The 21601-nt window shown below is 43.8% G+C and overlaps 2 protein-coding genes across 4 annotated transcripts in view; one reads left to right on the top strand and one right to left on the bottom strand.

Moving 5' to 3' along the window:
- Positions 1–1768, top strand: part of PIGF (phosphatidylinositol glycan anchor biosynthesis class F) — a 34349-nt gene extending 32581 nt beyond the window's left edge. For both annotated transcript variants that reach the window (XM_047067798.1, XM_047067799.1), the window contains exon 6: positions 1418–1768. In XM_047067798.1, coding sequence (XP_046923754.1) covers positions 1418–1531 — 114 coding nt within the window. In that variant the 3' untranslated portion in view covers positions 1532–1768. The remainder of the gene's footprint in view (positions 1–1417) is intronic.
- Positions 1632–21601, bottom strand: part of RHOQ (ras homolog family member Q) — a 34698-nt gene continuing 14728 nt past the window's right edge. The window contains exons 3-6 of one of the 2 annotated variants that reach the window (XM_047067802.1): positions 3823–3987; positions 3410–3505; positions 2349–2455; positions 2038–2127 (exon numbers count right to left, since the gene is read on the bottom strand). In XM_047067802.1, coding sequence (XP_046923758.1) covers position 2127; positions 2349–2455; positions 3410–3505; positions 3823–3987 — 369 coding nt within the window. In that variant the 3' untranslated portion in view covers positions 2038–2126. Of the gene's footprint in view, positions 2128–2348; positions 2456–3409; positions 3506–3822; positions 3988–21601 lie in introns of both variants that reach the window. The other variant, XM_047067801.1, reaches the window with a different exon arrangement.

The raw sequence follows: 21601 nt of genomic DNA, 5'->3' as shown, positions 1-21601 counted from the left end.
TTCTAAAAATAGCTAATAATAGACCCAAATTAAGTGAGAAAGTACATAAGGATTCCATTTGAGCATACATAAGGCCATGGTACTTAATGTGAACCATCACTTCTTGGGAGAAGGAAGACATCCACTGTCCAGTTCAGAAAGAAAGTTCCTGACTAGTTATCCAGTAGACTCTCCACTCTTCAATGGGGAAGATGATGCTTATATTTTTAAAAATCTCTACAAAGCTCACATACAAGACAGTACATCCTAGATTTGTGACTGATATGAGCATTTAAGGCTGTCATTTTCAAGTATAAAAGTTTAGTGTTCCATTACCCAATCTGTGCAATAGACACAGCTATTAGCTCAAGTCATGGAAATTAACAGAAGCTCACCAAAGACATAAATAAATCATAATTTAGTCAACAGCAAGTTTAAATGTAGGAAAGACTGGAGAAAATTTTATGGGTTAGATTATGCTTCTCTGAACCGCATTAATTTGTTCACACGGAAACTTTTTGTCTAACACTATTGTCTGTTGCATGGCACTTGGAACAAGGCGGATCCACAGCAGACCAAACAAGAAAGCTTAATTAGGTTATAGAACTAGTAATTAAGATGGTTCACCTCTAACACAGTTCTATGGCCTGATCCCCCAGAGAAAGATTAGAAATGGCTCCAGTATACCAAGTAAGCTTCTCAGATGAACATAATTTTTTTTAAAGCAGGGCCTTTCACCTAGGGACCGGCATGCACTGCTTGCGGATGAAAGAAATCAACATTATTTACACTTCTGGCTTGCTTGATGTAATAGTGCGAAACGTAACATGGCTGGAGAAGATAGGTATTTAGAAGCCAGTATTTAACTGACGCTCTAGGTGTGTACTGAAGTTGTGGCTCTAGAACTCCTGCTATGGTTCCAATACCTGTGTCTGAAAGGTGACATCAGTTTTATTATGGAAGCAGTTGCTTTGTTATAAATTCCATGTAACATGCTTGAATTCTAGGTCTGTTCTCTTTAGCACAAATTCAACTTTCTTGTACTTTGGTCAACATACACTTCTCGTTTCATTGTATATATAAGCCAAGGTGGAAATTAAAGAACAAAATTGCCAACTACTTCAGACAGCTATATCGAGTCCAGGATTATGACAAAGTCTGACCCAGAATTTTAATTTGTAATTTTAGGATGTATCTCATGCAGTTTGGGGAGCATCAAACTAAATCTACAGTCGCCAGATGCCTTGTTACAGCTGAATGCACATAAAAATGTGTACATTTTTAGTGTTCGTGATAAATGCAGTTATGACCTTATTACACTTTTGGCATTCTTTAAGAAAGCACATTAAGCTTTAATATAGAAATATTTAGGTTACACTTGTGCTCAAGTAATAATAAAACAGTTGTTCTTTTTTGATCTCATACATTCTCTCCTCAGGTATGGCCCATCTCCTGTACGCTTGGAGCGACCTTTGGCTACGTGGCTGGCCTTGTGATTTCACCACTCTGGATATACTGGAATAGAAAGCAACTTACGTACAAGAACAATTAATTGGAGCAAAGGGAGAAGATATTTCTTTGTGCAGATTCCATAAAGACTGTGCAGAAATGTATATGGTCTAAGCCAGGCAGTTCCATTTACAGCACTGTTGTGTTTTTTTGTTGTTTTTTTTTTTTTTGTTTTTATGTAGTTACAACATGATGTGATTGTAGCTTTTTAAACTATGAAACCCCTGAGAGATTGTACCTTCTAGTTGAAATAAAGTATTTATAATAGATTGTGGCTTCAGATGCTGTTTGCTGCTTCTTGGACCTTATTTAAGAAACATTCTTAATGAATTTTATAGAATTCTGAGGACAGGGTTTTTTGGGTTTTTTTTTTTTTCTTTCAAGTTTTAAACCGCTTCATTATCAGATGTCTGGGTATAGCTGTAGCATTTCATACGCTTTTTGAGAGAAATGGACAGTTTCCTTGGCCACTGAAGATGTTTCTCACGTAATCAAACAACAGTTTATACATCTTGATCCTATTCTTTTTTTTACTGTGTGTTTCTTTGGAGTTAAAATGGCTATGATAGCCTCATCAAAAACAGTCTTCAGTCCCTTCTGGGTTAAAGCCGAACATTCCACATAACAGCATGCTCCTATCTGGGAAAGAGGAAAAAACACCACAAACATATAAAATCTTTCTTACACATTTGGTATGCAACACACCATTATAAGGAAAATGATAAAACACAGCCGTGCAGAAAGAATGAAATCATTCATAGTCGTAAAACCCAGCAATAGCTAACTTCAAAAGTAAGCATATATCCTTCCACACTTATTCTATGAAAATTTATTGCATCAAGTATTTACTGGTTACCTACCATATGCCAAGCACTGAATGTCTAAACCAATTTGTCAGTGAAGCTATCTGTCTTTTTGTTTTAGGAAAAACTGTCCTCCAAAAAGTTTTCTTGCTTTCTTCTGCCTCCTGATAGTACATTTAAAAAGACTTTATTAGATTCTGTTTCCACAAAAGACCTATTAAAGTCACATCTGAAAAATAGAATCCAATAATGTTAGGGCCAAACAGAGAAAAAAGTAAGCCTAGCTTCAGGGAGAGGAAGAATAGAAGTTAAAAGTTATTGTGCACAACACAGTTGTATATTTTTTAGAATGCGAATGTTCTCTATCTTTCATAAAAGGGTGGAAGAAAATTCAACACGCTTCTTTTCAAACCTAGTACATACATTTTTGCTTTTAACTGCAGATTTAAACTCATCCTGTGCCACACCACACGCACTTACTCCATGCGTCTTAACCAAAGACAGAGCCTGCGTTGGCACAGTACAAATGTTTAAGTGATTAAAAAGGGCTTTTTTTGATGCCTCTTTCTACACGTGACTTACTAGGAAAATACTGCTGGCAGCGTCGTGCAGGTGTAAGAGCCTGGGCTCTGCAATCAGGCCTTCCCCGCACTCCAGCTCCGCCATTTATTAGCTATGGGACTGGACAAGTTATCTGACATCGCCACACCCGTTTTCCCTTCTGTAAATAGGGAACTGGTCAGACCTACCCGAGGAGGTGCAAGGATTACATGAGATAATGCATGTAAAGCACTCAGCACAGTGCCTGGCATACAGCAAATGCACAATGTTAGCTTCTATCATTACCGAAGCTTGTCTTACATTCACTTTTATTTTTATTTTTTTGTTTCTGTTTTTGAGAGAGACAGAGACAGAGCAAGTGGGGCAGGGGCAGAGAGAGAGGGAGACACAGACTCTGAAGCAGGCTCCAGGCTCTGAGCTGTCAGCACAGAGCCCGACGTGGGACTTGAACTCACGAGCTGTGAGATCGTGACCTGAGCCGAAGTCAGACGCTCAACTCACTGAGACACCCGGGCGCCCCTTACATTCATTTTTAAATTCCGTGAAGGTTCTATTACCTCTTTTGCTAGTTTCTGTCCTTGTTCCACACAAATGGGCTTTTCTTTCATATCATTCAGTCTTGCTAAAGTTTTGGGGTCATCTCGGAGATCAATCTAATCAAGAAAGTTCAATATGTCCCATAATGTTACAAGTCTTTAAAGATAAAGCCTGTAGTCCCATTTAATCCCCACATATCAAGAAGAGAGTAAAAAAGAGAACTTCACTTCTAAAACCCCAACCAGTATGATTGTTTTCCTTTGGCACTACTTTTCCCAAATTCTTATTTTTCTACAATAAATAGAATGTATTATAACTTGCAGCTGAGATTCAATGTGCATTATCATTGGCTAAACTTTAGTACCATTTGAGAGCAACCCCACAAGATATGCCAGAGACTCTTCTTCAATGGGTAAAATCAAAGCAGACATACCTGAGTTCCTATTAATAAAAAGGGTACGTTTGGTGCGTATTCCTTAAGTTCGGGTACCCACTCCTCTTTCACATTTTGAAACGAGGCTGGATTTACCACAGAGAAGCATATAAGGAAGACATCGGTCATTGGATAAGATAAAGGCCTCAGACGATCATAGTCTTCCTAAGGAAGAGAGAAAAACCTCATTAGTCCCATTTCTTTAGTTTATTATGTATGTAAGACTACACGGTCAAGGAAGCAAAGTCCGGAGAATTCCACAAACAGGAAGTATGACACTCCACATAAAACAAGAAAATTCCATTTGTTTTGTTACTCTTCCTCTTGAGGTTACCGGTGGGCTAAGGATGTGACAGTATCATTAACAACTACAACCAAACTTGGAGAAAATATATTGTGATTAGTAAAGCTGTCACTAGAAACATTGTAAACAAAGTTTGCACAAAGAATTGATTAAAGCTAGAAGTTGTCGGAGTATTTTGGTTTAAAATGACTAACATATGCTGAATGTGTACTGCACGTCAGGACGTGATCCATACGCTCTCCCCTGCGTTACTCATCTCATCCTTGTAACAACCATATGACAGAAGTACGATTAAACCTGTTCTCCAGTGTAAAAGGAGGCACAGAAGTGAAATATTCTGTGGAAGGAGCTACAACCAGAGGAACGGACATGGGATTCAAACCCTGGCAGTTTTACTCCAGAAGCTATGCCTTAACCACTACATATCTTCACCGAGACCTTAAATCTTTGCTTTCCCTCTTTATATAGTTCTCTTAATTACATGTGAGCACGTGTGTGTAAATTTAAAGATAGAAAACACATAAAGTCAATGCACACAAATCCCCCTTTCCTCTTCAATTTCCATTCCCTTCTCCCACTGTAGGTGTTTTCATGTGTACCTTTCCGGTTCTCTTTCCATGCATGTATAAACCCACAACTGTCCATATTCAAACATCTGTACACAGAAAAGCTCAGTCTGTGTTGTTCCACATCCTTCAAGTATTTCTTGGAGATCTTTCCAAACAAGAATACATTAGACTGCGATATAATTTTATTTACTATGTTTTTAATTAAAAAAATTTTTTAATGGTTTTTTTTGAGAGAGAGGGGCAGGGCATGAGGAGTGGAGGGGCAGAGAGAGGGAGACACAGACTCTGAAGCAGGCTCCAGGCTCTGAGCTGTCAGCACAGAGCCCGACACAGGGCTCAAACTCACAAACTCCTGATCCGAAGTTGGATGCTTAACCGACTGAGACACCCAGGCTCCCCTCCCTTATTCATTTAATTTTAGAGAGAGAGAGTGAGCATGTGCATGAGCACAGATGTGGGGGAGGGGCAGAAGGAGAGAGGGAGAGAGAGAGAATCTCAAGCAGGCATGGAGCCCAATGCAGAGCTCAATCCCACGGCCCTGGGATCATGACCTGAGCCGAAACCAAGAGTCTGGACGCTCAACCAATTGAGCCACCCAGGCGCCGCTAGACTGCTGTAAAATTTTAACCTGCTCCTTTGACTTCCACAGAAGGAAGGGTTGTCCTATCGATGGCTGTTTTAGCATCTCTCTATCACAAAAGGCAGAGGATCCTGTTTTGCTTACACTACTCTCTATGACACAAATATTCTGCTTATTTACATTCTGGAGAGTGAGCTGTCAGGACTCTATTTTTGTCGTGGTTGGATTCTCATCTGGTTTCAGGGAAGCTTTATTCTTCGTCTTGGCCACCACCCTCCACAACTAAAACTGCACAAACACAGAACTGAAGTTGTATTAAAAACACTTTCCACTCAGAGTTCAGCAGTACATTTCCCTTGCAGGACAATTTTCTTTCCATGTCATCTTCCAATGTTTTTCTTAATACAATGTCCACACAAGCACGTTAATGTCTCCAATTCTTGACTTTGCAGTTAACCCTTCAGTTTTCCTGTGATCCTTTCAAAAAGCACACTGCCAGTCTGGAGCCGGGGAGCAGTGGAAGATTTCTCAGGTATTGGCTATTACAGGACAAGAGGAGAAATGCCCTCCCCCATCTTCTTTGGCCTTCACTTTTACAACAGGGGGCCTCTAACTGGTTTTGAATAGAGCAGTAGTGCTCTGGCGTTAACGAATGATGTTAATTAATGACGATATCAGACAGAGTGGGTGTGAAACACGTTGTACCACACAGAGCCAGTTACTTAAAGAGGGCTACTATGGGGGCGCCTGGGTGGCTCAGTTGGTTAAGCATCCAACTTCGGCTCAGGTCATGATCTCACGGTTCTTGAGTTCGAGCCTCAGGTCGGGCTCTGTGCTGACAGCTCAGAGCCTGGAGCCTGCTTCAGATTCTGCTTCCTTCTGTCTTTGCCCCTCCCCTGCTCGTGCTCTGTCTGTCTCTCTCAAAAATAAATAATAAAAACATTAAGAAAATTAAAAAAAAAAAAGGCTACTGTGAAAAATGCAACACATTTTTACAAATCAGTTTGAGTGTTCAACAGTAGACGAGGGGAATTAAATAAATACACTTTCTGCTCTGCTGCCTATACAACTGCATGTCCATAGGGGAAGTAGGACAGCATTAATGTTAGCATTCTACCTGGCACTCTAGGATGCTGAGCAAACGTGGGCTCAGCATGGTCAGGGAGTGAATGTGTGGGTGCTCTTGTTAAAAATCTCTCCTCAGGGCGCCTGTGTGGTTCAGTCGGTTAAGGGTCCGACTCTTGATTTCTGCTCAGGTCATGATCTCACGGTTCATGAGATAGAGCCCCACAAGCAGGCTCTGCCTGCTTGGGATTCTCTCTCTCTCTGCCCCTCCCCTGATCATGCTCATGTACACACTCTTTCTCTCTCAAAGTAAGTAAGTAAACATTAAAAAAATCTCTCCTCATACATATCCATTTTTCCCAGAACGAGAAATGAGGAGCCTATCTCATAGGATTCTGAGGAATCAATGAAATAATGCAACTAAAGCATTCAGCATGGTGCCAGGCACATGCAAGAATTCTTCCAAGGCTGCACCATAAATCCTTCATCCCACGGGAAACCAAGGCTCCTTTTCCTCTGCAATTCCAGGCCGGGTCCCCTCCGTCTCACACCGGGGCTGGTTTCACATCACAGAGAAGAGACTCGTTTGTGAGAAAGAACATTTTCTCCACTGGCATCAAAATACACAAATCAAACTGAGGTCTCCTGAGGACAGTATAATTTTCAGATCAATGAAAGAGAATGCTATATTATCATTGTACTAATTAGTCATTTTGGAACTCAAGAGACAGGGCTGCTTTAAATGTAACCAAAAGAAAGAAAAAAAGAAAATCAAATTAGATTTTTTAATGAAAAATTTTTATTTTTCAAGCAAATTTACCTCATCAGGGAAACAGAATGTGCACTCTTTCTCCAGAAGGGGATTACCAGAAATCAAGAATGCAAAGTGAATGCAAAGTTCTTTAGAAATGCTTAATAACATTAATGCAAACATTCTACAGAACATAGGTCTGCTGTACAGATTCCTTTTGTAACTACAACGAATACTGACTTTCCTCAAGGAGAGACACGCAGACATATAGGAAGGAAATTGGCCTAATCATTTCTAGATACCTGTTAAATTGCAGATTTTGTTGGAATAATTAAAATGTGATAGATTGAGATTATTAAAAGAAAAACAAAGTATCTTTAGAACTTCTTGGAAGCCAATGTTACTTCTTATGTGTGAACTATCGAAAATGAACTTCTGCCTCTAATCTGCTGCTAAATAACTGGCAGTTATTTTAAGAAGACCTTTCTGCTTCCATTCAGCATGAGTAATTGGAAGCCCAATAATAGAGAGCAAATTAAAAAAATAAATTATCCCCCGTGCATGCTGCACCTTGCATCACCGTATGAAATTGTTTGTGCCCACTGAGCAGTATCTTTTTGTTTTTAAGTAGGCTCCACACCCAGCACTGAGCCCAGTGCGGAACTCGAACTCACAACCCTGAGATCAAGACCCAAGCTGAGATCAAGAGTTGGAAGCTTAACCGACTGGGTCACCCAAGCATCCCCACTACTGTGCAGTATCTTGAGTGAACTTAATAATGTGCAACGAAGATTTGGATTCGGGGATAAATAAGCTGAAGCACATAGAACTTTTCATCTCCAGCTGTACATATGAAATTGGCGAAACAAAGAAAGTGGGATGTGGAGCAACAGTTCTTACTTTTAATTTTTTTTTAATCTTTATCTTTGAGAGAGGTGGAGAGAGAGAGAGCAGGGGAGGGGCAGAGAGAGAGGGAGACACAGAATCTGAAGCAGGCTCCAGGCTCTGAGCTGTCAGCACAGAGCCCAACGCGGGGCCCAAACTCAAGAAACGCGAGATCATGACCTGAGCAGCAGTTGGACACTTAAGGGACTGATTGAGCCACCCAGGCACCCCACAGCCCTTACTCTTAAACAGCCACTTAACCAAAGTCAGAACTCCTCAAAGCTGGTTCTCTAGTGTCCTCCTAATTAACCAATCGATTGTATTTAAACCAATCAATTTAAAAAGGCAGATATTTAAATATCTCCTCATGGTAACTGGAACATTCTCAGGAATAGAGAAAAGCGTATTAAAAACGAGTACCTTAACATTAAAACCATGAAAAACAACAGTGAGTTCGGTCAACAGGATTGTTGGATTACTTAGTGAAATCCTTAGCTTCCTACCCAACTGGCAAGGTACCAGAACTATCAGTTTTTTAAAACTGTGTCCTGATAGCTTCATGGATAGGCTCTCTCCATTCCTGTCAAGAGTCTTTGATCTGTGATGATGACAACCTTAACCGTTGAAAACTATCATACTTTTACAACCTGACCGGAATCTGCAACAAGAAGAGACAAGAAACGGGCTCCGAGAGGAAACAAGAGGTCTTTACGTGCGACAGAGAACTGCGGCAAACGCCCATCGGTCGGGAGACCTCTCTTTACGTACAGGACAGCCGACGGTGCCCTGAGCGCCCCTACTTCTGCACCACCTCTGTCCCCTTCCTGTGGACCTGGGTGCTCCCTCCCACTTTTGTGAATCCTGTGTAAAATGCACGTTTTTAGGCCATGTATGCCTATTAGAAATACATATCCAAAACATACACCTTAAGCAAAACCACTCACAGTGGACAGCACGGTCCTTGCCATGTTTTGTTAGCTGGCATGCGACCACACGCTGGTCACTTAAAATCAATCAGCAGAGATTCACTGAGCCCATATGCCATGCGAGCTATTCCCAAGATACGCACACACAAAGAAAGGAAATAACTGTCCCCTCTGGAGCTTGTGGTTTAGTTGGGAATTCAGGATGTATGCATATAAAAGATAGTCATAGGGCGCCTGGCTGGCTCAGTCGGTAGAACGTGCGACTCTTGATCTTGGGGTTGTGAGTTCGAGCCCCATGTTGAGTGTAGAAATTACTTAAAAATAAAATCATTTTTTAAATGTTGTTTTAAAATTTATTTTTGAGAGAGAGAGCATGAGCGGGGTAGAGGGAGAGAGAGAGAGAGAGAGGGACAGAGGATCTGAAGCAGGCTTCTGCTCTAACAGCAGCAAACCCTATGTGGGGCTCCAACTGACGAATTGTGAAATCATGATGTGAGCCGAAGTCGGACGCTCAACTGACTGAGCCACCCAGATGCCCCTAAAATCAAAATCTTAAAAAAAAAAAAAAGATAGTCATACACAATGAAAGAAAGAAAAGTGTAAACTAGAGTAGGCTGAATATATAAGTGCTTCATCCAAGGAACATTAATAAGCACCTACTATGTGCCCAGAATGGTGCAATCATCAGGGAAATTAAGGAAGGAGAAGATTCAGACCATATCTGATTTGTAAAACACCTTATAAATGTGTGGAAAGCTCTCTCATAAGATATCTGTATGTCCAAACAAAGGCAATGAGCTCACATGGGCGATGTTGGCCGTGCACCTCACCAGTGCTTCGCAGACCTCAAGGCCACAGCCTAGAAGACGACACTGCAGTGCTGGTGTGGCCACACGCAGAAGTTTAGCTCTGAGGAGGAAGAACTGAAAGGTGTGGAGAGACACAAACATTTCTAACAGCTTCTGCTCAGAGGCATTTCCTGGTAAGGGAGACAAACGTATGCAAACACTTTTAGGACAAATCAGAATGGGGTAAATGCCAAGGGTTACGGTCATTAGGCAATGCTAAGAAAAGACTTAGAAGAGGCAGCAACTGAGAAGTGCCTTACCAAATGGAAAGGACTGACACATGTATGACCTACTGGCCACGTGGCCTTGGTCAACTCATTTCTTGGAGGCTTAGTTTCTCTGCCCATAAAATGGGAGAATGTCAGTGACAAATGCTTAGAAGGCAGGAGGTTACTTCAATTTAGGAAACAAGTCATTTATCAAAACCTGTAAGAGTTTTCCTCTGTAACAACCTACGATGAGAAAAAGCGAGACCACAGCAGAAGAATTCTTTAACAGACAGGCCCCAGGCGTCTAAAGTCTAGAACAGCTTCCGACTACTTTAAGAGATAGATAAAATGTAAGACAAGCAAGCAAGAATGCCCCTCACAACTGGTGGCTTGTGAAATATGCAGGAGCAACTTAGTAACTTCCCAAGTGCACAGTAGCAATCTCCATCCAAACATCTGTTTCTAGTAAGAAGCCCAAAATAGGTATCAGGCACGGCTCTTAAACCCTCCACCCCCCAAAGGGTGCTTTACCAAAGCCAAGAGGCCACCTGCACTCCAGCTAGCTTCTGAAGATGGAAAGTGTTGTGTCTTCCATCCAACTTATAAACACTTCTGCAGTAATTCTCGGTGATAGCAGTCTGGGAAGCCTCGGCCTCTCTGTATAGTGTTTTTGGTCACCTTTGAGTTCATTTTGCATTTAACTCTGTGAAATGAAAGTATCACCTTGCACCCTGTTAAAAATAACTTTGCTTTTCAAGGAAGCTGGGTTGGGTCCCTTTGGGGAGCGTTTGGTTCAACAAGCATCAGTGAGGAGTTTATTGGATTTGCCCATCCCCTCCTTGGACTAAAGAGAATTGGGGGAGGAGAAAGAATTCTGTCCAAGGGCTATACATTCCTAAGAGATCACTGTTTTTCAAAATCTTTCCAAATATTTGGCTTTATTATTATTATATATTTTTAATCTTCAGTTCGGTTGGGATACGCTATTTCTAGATCACTGGCCTGAGTAGCTGTGGGCAAAAAAAAAAATTCTTAAAACTGAAGGTTTAGCTTCTAACTTTTGGCGACTGTCGTCTTCATGTATTTGGATTCAAAATAAGTCAGTCTTCCAATTAATTTAACAATTATTTGAGAGCTAGTGAACCAGCTCTTTGGCTTCTGTTCCATCACTATCTTCCTTGTGACCACCTGACTGATCACTTAGGATCAGCTGGAAAAAAAGGAGAGAAATGAGACGTGGGGCAGCAGAAAGCGCCCTAAGGGACTGGCCAGTTATGAACTAGCACTTCCTCATCTCCAAAGGAGAGGCCTGAACAAGACGGCCATATCACACGGTTAAAAATGCTCAAACTCACACTTTTCACCCTTGTGAGAAGCCCTAGTAACAGATTTCATGTGGGAAGAGGTTTCAACTACTGGCTAAAAATCAAGCATTGGGATTCTATTTTATCGGAGCTGACCCCACAAGGCAGAGAGGATCAAGACTTAGCTAAATATGGCCCTTAGGCAAGCTTCATTTCCCCATCTGTGAAGGGAGAGTAAATATAGCATACACATGTTAAGATAAATGAGAGAGCTGGTCAAGTGTTTTGAGCTCTTCAACAGACAAGCCCGACTTTCCAAAAAAAGACAAACCACAACCTCAGAGGCAGTGCGATTTCTTATGTGCACCGTGAGATGACTTCCCTTGTTGCAAAGGATTTGGAGCCGAAATTCTACATTGTTTGCAGCTCTAATTACAAGTCTCTTTCACTAAAACGGAAGTCAGCTGGCCTAAGGCATACAGAAAGAAGGTAAATGTCGGGTCACACTTCCATGAAGTATCCTCCTTTTCTAATCTTTTCGGTACAAAGTTCATATTGGGGGCCTATTTGTTCATTCATTTATTCCACCAAGTATCTGCCAGCGAGGTGCCGAGCACCGTGAGCGCTACAATGAGAGACAGACATGGACGCTGCCCTCGCGAATTCACAGTATAATAGGGTTTTGAAAGGCGCCTCTCCACTCGGGCAGTACTGTCCATGTTGGGGGGTATTTTGGAGATGTGGGGGGTGTTTCTGATCGTCAACATGAATAGGGGAACTCTACGGGGACCTAGGGACGGAGGTCTGCGTGCTACATAACTTGTATTAGGAGAAACGCTCCCAGGTCCCACACGATTGGTGAGCATACTGCCAGGCATTGATGAATATGAAAAACCCTTTTATAATAACCTGAATCCGGGACCTAACTCTGTTGTATATAAAGAGCATAAAGTATTTGTTGCACGGTTTTAATGAATTTTCTAGGAAGGTAATTTCAGGGCAAATTGAAGGAGAAAGGTAGACTGTACTTTATTTTGTTCAAGACATTACAGGAGTTGCTTATCATTGTAGAAAACTGCAAGCCACTCGCACTATCGCTCTTAGCCTGGAACACCAATAAAACACAACTACGCTAGTCAACATCTATGGCTGTGCATTGATGGCAATTCCACCTACAGGTGTAGGCTTCTGACTACTTCACTGTGATCTGTGGAGTACTCAGCCCTCGGAACTTAGGTTTTAATACTGAAATAAACATTTTTATTGTGAGTTACTTCCCTTTTACTCTCCTACATAGCATAAGATGTTACACTGACTTAAAATTATATGCAGAGAGAGGTTATACCTCCTGTAGATTTCATTTGAGGATAAGGAAAGGAGACGCATTCGTTATAAAAAGGGGAGATGGGTCTGATATAGTTAAGGCACTGAGCCAGGCATTTAACAAAATGAGACAGAAGTGACATGACATGCAAATCGGGATAGTTGCTATGAGGGACAAGAGCCAGGTACTAGGAGAGAGAGCAGCCAGGAAGACCAGAGTCAGTTGGAAAGACCTCTTGGAAGAATCAACACCCAATGTGAGCTCTGTGGGACACTTTAAGGAGCCAGATACAGGCCAGTGTGTGCAAAAGCCCTGAGGCAGAAACGCCAGGGTAGATGCTGAGGGCCCGGGGGAAAAGGCCAGAGTGACAGACAAGGGGGGTAGGAGGGGTAGCCATCCTGGATCCTTAGAGCCTGCTGCAGTGGAAAGTCATTTAAAAGTTCAGAAAACAAAGTCACAGAAATTTGTTTTTTTAAAAAGGCAATTCAGGCTGCTTTGTGGAGAGTGAATTAGAGGTAGACAAGAGTAGCGGAGAAAGGCCATTACCGTAACGCAGGTGAGAGAAGATGGTGGTGATGGCACAGACTAAGTGGTAGCCGCTGACAACTAGAGAAATGGTGGATTCTAGATCTACCCTGGAAGTGGACTCAGCCTTGGGTGGATGGGCTGGGTGTGGGGTTGAATGTCAGAGAGGTCTCTGGATGAATCCAGGGTTCACTCGTGAGCTGGATGGATGGATAATGTCTTTTACAGGAAGGAAGCCTGTGGGTGGAGAAGCACACCACAGAGAAAACTCAAGAGACCAATGTTGGATGTGTTATGCTTGAGAGGTCAAATACATGGTCAGGAAAGTGTATCTGAAGGAGCTCTCTGCCTTCTGAATTCCTGGCCCGGCTCTAGATGCTTCCTTTTGGCGGAATCAGAAGCATCTCAAATGCGACATTTCTGCACTGTACTTATTTCTTCCACTCCAAATCTGCAACTCCTCCTGTGTTCACCATCTCAGTAAAAGATATCACCACCCAATCGGACCCAAGCCGGTCCCCAATACCTGGCAAGACAGCCCCTTGCCCAGCTACTCACTGTCCTTCCCCTCCCGGACTTCCTTACCTGGGCGGCTTCTACTCATCTTCTTCCAGGCTTTGGTCACAAAATCTCTGTATCCAGCAAACCTTCTCTGAACCTGCGATTCAGGTTTAGCGTCCACCGCTCTGCGTTTCCACAGCACCCTGGGCCTCGCCTGCCGTCTCATTTCTTACAACGTAATAGCACTGCCTCTCTTCTTATCTGTATCCTCCACAGACTCCCTGAGGCAGGGACAATTCAATGCCTGGCTTATAGTAGTTGCTTATTAAATTCTTGTTGAATTGAACGAGGGCAGTGCGTGGGAAGGTGAAGTCCGAAAGGTACACTGCAGCCGGCTCACGGCTGGCCTGCGCTGGGCTTGCTACAATAAGCTGGAAAAGGTGGATCAGGTGTCTCGATTCTCCAGGCTAACTTCTCATATTGCTGTCACTGCCGTCAGCCAAGAATCAAACTGTCTCCTGCGAACAGGGCTCTTTTTCTAATGTTGCACCAATGGGTCCAACCCATCCGCCTGAATAATGGAAGCTAAAGAGTAGAGCCTCAGACTGAGGCACTTTCAGCATTTTGAGTTCCTGCTACTGTTCTTCACCACTGTCTTTTTTCATTGTCTTGACATTTATTTTACCTAGGTAAGGAGGATACTGTTGACTGTCTATCCAGCATCCTTCTACTTCCTCCTTTCCAAAACTGATGGAGTTCAGACCCATCTCTCCTCTACCCAGACACATGCCTCCAGTGATTCTGACTCCACACTAAGCTAAAAGAATTCCTAGTTGGGCTAAACCGATCACAGAGTTTCATTCGGCACGGTCTGGTCAAAGCCATTGGTTCCCGGGTGGGCACCTGACCTAAGTAGTCCAATCAGAATGAAGTAGGTCTGGATTTTCTAAGGGGCTTGTTGCCTGCCCCTAGGCTATAGTCATTGGTTCTGGGATGGGCACAGGACCTAAGCAGTCCAATCGGAATGAAGTATTCCCCAGATTATCCAAGGTAGCTACCTTCTTACTCTTCTTCTCCTGCTGTTCCTCCTCTTCTCTCTCTCTCCCTCCTCCCATCCACCCCCACTCAATATGCAAGGATTTGCCACTCACTGGCCCCATCTCTGCAGCTCATGGAGACTATATGGGGATGGCCCCCTACATCAGCCAGTGCTGTGGTCCCTGCATCACACTGGAGTAGGTGTCACCCCAAGACTAGCTACACAGAGGGAGGCGTATATGAGTACCAGGACTGACACTTCCACGGAGCAGCCCTCAACATCTGGGCTACAGGTATCCTGGGCTTCTCACAGGAGGGGCTGTGGGGGACCACACATGGAACACAGACAGCCAACACAGAACTGGGATTATGGATGGGCCAAAGCCAGAGGAAACACCATTTGTGGACTAACGCCTGCCTTTCTCTGCCTTTGAGGCCAGGGAATACCTTTAGGGAGTCTGAAGACTTTCATTGACGTATATGCTTACTCCTGGGCTTTTAATATACTAGGAAGCCAAGCAGTCAAGCAGCAAGAGAAGACCCTGGGAACTGCACTCTGATTAAGCCTGAAACGCTGGTTTCCTCCATGCCCGGATGAGGCAGCCAAACTGTGTGGAGGGGTTAAACCGTGACTAACAGGCCCATTTGGAATCTGAGTACTTGAACCACACTCCTTGGCCAAACATACAGTGCAATCTGCCATCGGAGGACGAGGAAGATCTCTGGGCAGGCGGTTAAGATCAGGACAACCGAATGTAGTTTGCAAACACACTTTCATGGAACAGACCCTTTAAAAAAGACACACGCTTTATGTTGGGGTGATGAACAGTTCTGCAGCCACGCAGAGGTGGTGGTTGCGTGACACTGTGAATGTACTAAATGCCACTGAACTGCACACTTTAAAATGAGGAATTTTACGCTGTGTGAGTTGCACCTTAATTTCCAAAAAACACACACAGGTCCACAAGTATGCAAGACCAGGACCCTGTGGGTATGCACACGTGCACACACACACACACACACACACACACTCTCTCTCTCTCTCTCTCTCTCTCTCTCTCTCTCTCATGGAGATTTCTCCGAAATTCCGGGAGGTATTGCACATGGCAGAAACATCCGGAGTTAGGTCACCATGACACTCCCCCACGGTGCTGAGCAGGCTTATCCTCCTTTATGCGTGTTCTAGACCCCTGACACTACCCCTTCTGCTTTACTTCCCTCATCCACTCCCCCCCGCCCCACCCCCAGCTCTGTATGACAGAAGGTTCCCAGCAAAGCCCTTCCAAGCCTGCAGCATGTAACTGCACCACCTTATTCCAGCCTTATTTCACTTCCCAGCCCTGAGAAAAGCAGCTTGCTTCTGCTTTCATGAGAACGCCAGCTCTCCCACTGAACCAGCACCATTAGCCTATGAGATAGGGCAGCTCCCACTTTACAGATGAGGAAGCTGAGGCTTGAAGAAGCCCATCATGTGTCCAGAGGCACAGGAGAGTGGGGCAGAAGTGAGGCAGGAATGCATTCCTAAGAACGAGTTTAGGCCCTCTTAGCCCCTTTATTTTAACCAGGCAGCAGATCATGGGTTTGGTACACAGACCTTTTGCATCTTTGACTCACAGGCTTACTAGCTGTGTGGCCTTGGGCAAGTTACTTACCATCTCTGTTTCCTTTATCTATAAAATGGACTAAGCTTTGGGAAGACTGAGTATGAATGGCACTTAGTGTACGTGGTGGTCACTAGCTTAGGACCATGCCCAGTGGTGCTCCTTCGCCATTTATTTCAGCCGATTTGGGGCAGAGGAATAAACAGGTGGCAAATGAGGGTTGAGGGTAAAATCGACTTTGTGAAAAGCACACTGAGTGGTTTTGCTGGTTTAATAAATGCGTATGTTTACATGGCAGACAAGGACTGAATACAGCTGCACCAATACACCTGAAGTGTGTTTTTTATTTTTATTTTTTTAAGTTTATTTATTTATTTGGGGGGGGAGGGGCAGAGAGAGAAGGAGAGAGAGAATCCCAAACAGGCTCCACGCTGTCAGGGTGGAGCCTGATGCAGGGCTCGATCTCAGAGCTGTGAGATCATGACCTGAGCCGAAACCAAGAGTGGGACGCTTAACCAACTGAGCCAGCCAGGCGCCCCTCAAGTATGTTTTCTAAAACAAAGGCTAATGAGACCTGAGCAGTGAAAAAGTGTCACACACACGTGGACTATGACATGGCCACCACAGTGCACACAGCCAAAGACAGTTTTTGGTGGCTGGATGTAAAACGGTAATCGGACACACACGTTTGCACCAGCAATTTTGTGTGTTCCAAGAAGCTCAGCCAATCCAGAAGCAGGACTTCCCACTATAAAGAACCTGACTAGGGAGACGGGACATGTACTGAAGCAAACAGAGCCAGAGAAACAAAATCAAAGAGAAATAACACTACAGGCAGACGAGGAAGCTGGCAACAATAAAACTTGGTGAGAAAAGCACCAGATAAGTGCCATTCTCTTTGGCGTATCCTCACAAAACCCTTGGAGGAAGCACTGGGACAGGTGCAGTGATCCCGCCCTCCAGGGCACCGAGGACAGCAGCTGAGCCCAGGGCACTAGGTGAAGTGGTGTCGAAAGTCCCCTGGGAGCAGCTGGGCTGGTCAGAGGGTGGGGGGGAGGGGGAGGAGGTAGCGTAGCTTTCAAACTTAGAGGTGTGGGCTCTACAGTCCAGTCAAACTGCACAGGAACCTGTGTGGTTCCAGCTCTGAGCCCACCCTGTGCACCCCACTGAGGGGAGTCCTGTCGGAGCCCATGGACCAGCATGTCAACTCCTTTACTGAGTGTGTTATGTGCTGCCTGGAAAATCCAACAGCACACATCTCCCTTAAGGGAAGTCAAGCGATTGAATAAGACACTGGCAGCAAGGGGAAGGCCGTGGAATAGTGAATTACACGTGGGGAACCAGAGGGCCTGGTCTGAGGTCCAGCTTCGCCTCTTGCGGGCAGTGCGGGTAACCTGTAGAGGTTATTTCAGTGTCTCTGAATGTGTTTTCTCATTTATTTAAAAAAAAAAAAAGGCAGGGGACGGGTAGATTAATATCACCTACCTCAGAAGGTCGTTGTTATGGTTAAATGGGATGAACGAGTTCAAAGAAGGCCTCAAATGTAGGCACAAAATTAATGACTGGAGATACATATGCTAAGTGGCACAGGAGTTCAGAGAGGAGATAACTGGTCCACCCCTGAGTACTAGAAAAGGCTGCATGGAAAAATCCATATTACCTAATGCATCTGTAGAAGTGTCACAAGCATGGCACAGATCTTCAGACGACTTCCCTGGCCTTCACAGTACCCCTTAGAAACTCCAAACCCTTTTTAGCCTGGTGTTGGAGGCCAGCCCCAGCTGACATCAGATTCCCTTCCTAACTTATGTTTATGGGCTTTTCTGGGGACCACCCAGTGGAAGCAGCCTGCTCCTCTCCTTCCTCTCCTGTGCACCTCCTTCTGGGCTTTTCTCTTGACCCGGAATACCTTGTCTCCCATGTCCTCTCCTCATCCTAACCCACACACACACGCCATCTCCTCACCTAAGAAAACTGTCCAGATCCTCTCCCTACCATCTCCTGAGCTGGGAGTGTTCCTTCCCACCTCCCACTGTCATTAATACCTGTACATGTAGCTAACAAATCAAGGGGAACTATGGTAGGACACCCCAAGAATCTGACATGAGGCTACATTTTGAGAATTAGATAAATGAAAATCAAACCGTAGTCGTTTTAGTCATCTGCAGTGTGGGTCACACTGGAAAACACCCAAATCTAATCAAGGGGACTAAAATGTAACTAAGGAAAGCCTGTAACCTAATACGGTATGTTTTAAAACTGGCCTGGCTGAAACATAGGTTAAGTGAAAAGTCGCGGTCTATACAGACTCTACCCAGAGTCTAGCAAAGGAGAAATTGCATAATTAGAGTATCAGTGTCCACTCGGCTCTGCCTGGCGGTAAGATGCTGGATGTGGCGGACACACAAATCCTGGTCACTAGAAGGCCACACTCTCACGTGGAAGGAAAAGTTCATCACGGGGATCCAGGACCCAGATAAAATACAAATTCCCTCTAAGACTTCTAACTCTGTGTGCTCCAAAGCCTCCATCCCAAGCAACCCTCTTCTGAATTCATTTTCCCAAGTAGCTCGATGCTAAGGAAAGGTACACTGGATAGCAGGCACTGGAAAGAATACCCATCGCTGTAACTCGGTTCTTCGTATTCATGTTTTCTAATTATATAAAAAAATGGGGATGACTTCAGTTAAATCAGTTAAGGCCAACTGAACACATGCATTTATCTCAGATCACTCCAAAATCCTCTAACATTACAGTAATTAAAAAAAAAAAAGAAAAAGAAAAGAAAAGGCAGAAAGCCACAGGGACAAAGCAAACGGGAAAGGAGACGAGAACCACCCAATTTTAGAAGCTGGGATGCAAAAGACTGAGTGGGAATGGACTTAACAGACTCAGGGGACCAGCAATGAGGGGAAAGCCAGGAAGCACCCATCCTGCATGACAGAAGCCCCTGAAGGTGCAGGAACAGTGGCGGCATGTTCTTCTGACATGGGTTGAAGCTGGAGCCACAAACAAGGGGATGAAGTGAGTCTGCTTGAGAAGCAGTTAAATCCCAGATTCCACTCCCCTATCACAGTGAGCACGTTCCCCAACCCTGACAAAAGGCAGAGGTATTGAGCGTCTGGGAAGGGTAGAACAGAGAGCTCCCCGGATGGGAGGACAAGGTCCAGTTGAACATACTGAACACAAGTCCAGAGCACATGCTACAAATTAAGCCTCCCACTCTGCTTCCTGCACTCGCCTCCCAGAACAGTGGCAGCCCAAGAGGAAAGGCCAAAATCTGATGTTAAAGTTTCCCCAATGAAAAGGCCCCGACAGATCACCCCTAGCACTGGTTCTCAACTGGGGGTGCCAGGGATAGTGAGGAGTGATGTTGCCCCAAGGGAACATTTGGCAATGTCTGGAGACACTTTTGATTGTCATGACTGGGGTGGGGTGCTACAGGAACCTAGAGGGAAGAGGCCAGGGATGCTGCTAAATGTCCTACAATACACAGGACAGTTCCCCACAACAAAGAATTTTCCAGTGAAAATATCAATAGTGCTGAGGTGGGGAAACCCTGAACTTCAGTAAAGGCCAGAGTCAGCCAGCTGGACTCACACACAGAGCTTCCCACATGTCCCAGTGCCACTCTCACAAACATGAATGGACCTCTGAGGAACGACCATGGAAGACGGAGACCAAAATGTGATACTATGCAGGGAGACAAAAACTTTGAATAACTATCATTAATATCCTCAGAAAAATTAAAGAAGATGCTCAATCAAAAAAGTAAGACAAACCAGACTTAGAAGATGCCAAAGGGGGGGTGGGTGGGAAGGAACATCTAAAGAACAGGAAAAGGCTCTTAAAAATTAAAAATAGAATCACATTTAAAGAAACAACTGAAGGGGTGGATGATAAAATTGAGGAACTCTCCCCAAAATAGAATAAAAAGACACAGAGGGAGCAAATAAAAAAAAATAGAGGACCAGCCCAAGAACTCCAACATCTAAATACTAGGAGTTTTAGTATAACAGAAAAGATTAACTGGAAATGAAGAGATCAAAGAAATAAACCAAGAAAGTTTCTCAGAACTGAAGGACATGAGTTTCCAGATTGAAAGGGTCCATGAAAGCCAGCTGGATCCTATCCCAAAGCCCATGTTTATGAAATTTCAGGAGGGCAAAATGGCAGATCCTAAAAGTTTCCAGAGAGAAAAACCAGGTTCTTGACAACAAATCAACTATCAGACTGCCATCAGACCTTTCAATAGCATACATTGAAGCTAGAAGACAATGGAGCAATGCCTTCAAGACTCAGAAAGGGGGGAGAAAAAAAAAGATTTCCAATCTATTTTCAAACTGTCAGTCAGGTATAAAGGAAATAAAAAACATTTTGAAAAATACCAGGTGTTAAAAGTTTTGCCTACAGTGCACCTTTTTTCAGAAAATTAATAAAAGATATACTCCAGCAGAATGAGGGAATAAACCAAGAGGACATGAAAACTACAAAAAGAGGGGCACCTGGGTGGCTCAGTCAATTAAGCATCCGACTCTTGGTTTCAGCTTAGGTCACAATCACACGATTTGTGGGTTTGACCCTTGCATCAGGCTCTGCACTGACGGTGCAGGGCCTGCTTGGGATACTCTCTCTCCCCTCTCTCTGCTCCTACCCAAATCTTTCTCTCTCGTTCTCAAAATAAATAAACTTTAAAAAAAGAAAGAAAAGAAAAAGAAAAAAAGAGATCCAATCCAAGACATAGATCCCAAGAGAATCCCACTAATAATGAAGGGAAATTCCAAGCTGTGCAGCAGGCTAGAGGTAACCAGCCCAGATTGGAGCACATCAGAAGTCTCACAAAGGATGTCTCCAAGAAGAAACTGATAGAATACATGATATGTTTGATTGCATGGAAAGGCAAGTTTGGAGTGAAGTGGGGAAACATGCAGTGAAAAAAGCAAGGGAAGAAGCAAGACAATTATTAATTCCAGGGAACAAAAAGTGGTACAGAAGGGAAGAATAATTATAGTACACTACATGGCTCAGCTAAGACAACACAGCGATAAAAATACAAATACTGATTAGTGATCAAACACAAATTACACTCTAGCTACTGTGAAAGGGTGGATGGCAGGTGGAAGGCATGTGTGAAAGAGCTAAAGCCTCATCATTCATGTTGTGAAGTCAAAAGAGGGTATTTTTTTACCAAAATAAACAGCCAAGAGTTAATGTTTATTTATTTTTGAGAGAGAGAGAGAGAGAGAGACAGAGTGTGAGCAGGAGAGGGGCAGAGAGAGAAGACGACACAGGATCCGAAGCAGGCTCCAGACTCTGAGCTGTCAGCACAGAGCCCAACGCGGGACTTGA

The sequence above is a fragment of the Lynx rufus genome, unplaced genomic scaffold (assembly GCF_022079265.1).
Source record: "Lynx rufus isolate CCGP_SWC_20201006 ecotype Redwood Valley unplaced genomic scaffold, mLynRuf1.p SCAF_8, whole genome shotgun sequence".
Classification (NCBI taxonomy): Eukaryota; Metazoa; Chordata; class Mammalia; order Carnivora; family Felidae; genus Lynx; species Lynx rufus.
The sequence above is the reverse complement of the archived record's forward strand: the minus strand, read 5'-3'. Positions and strand labels throughout refer to the sequence as shown.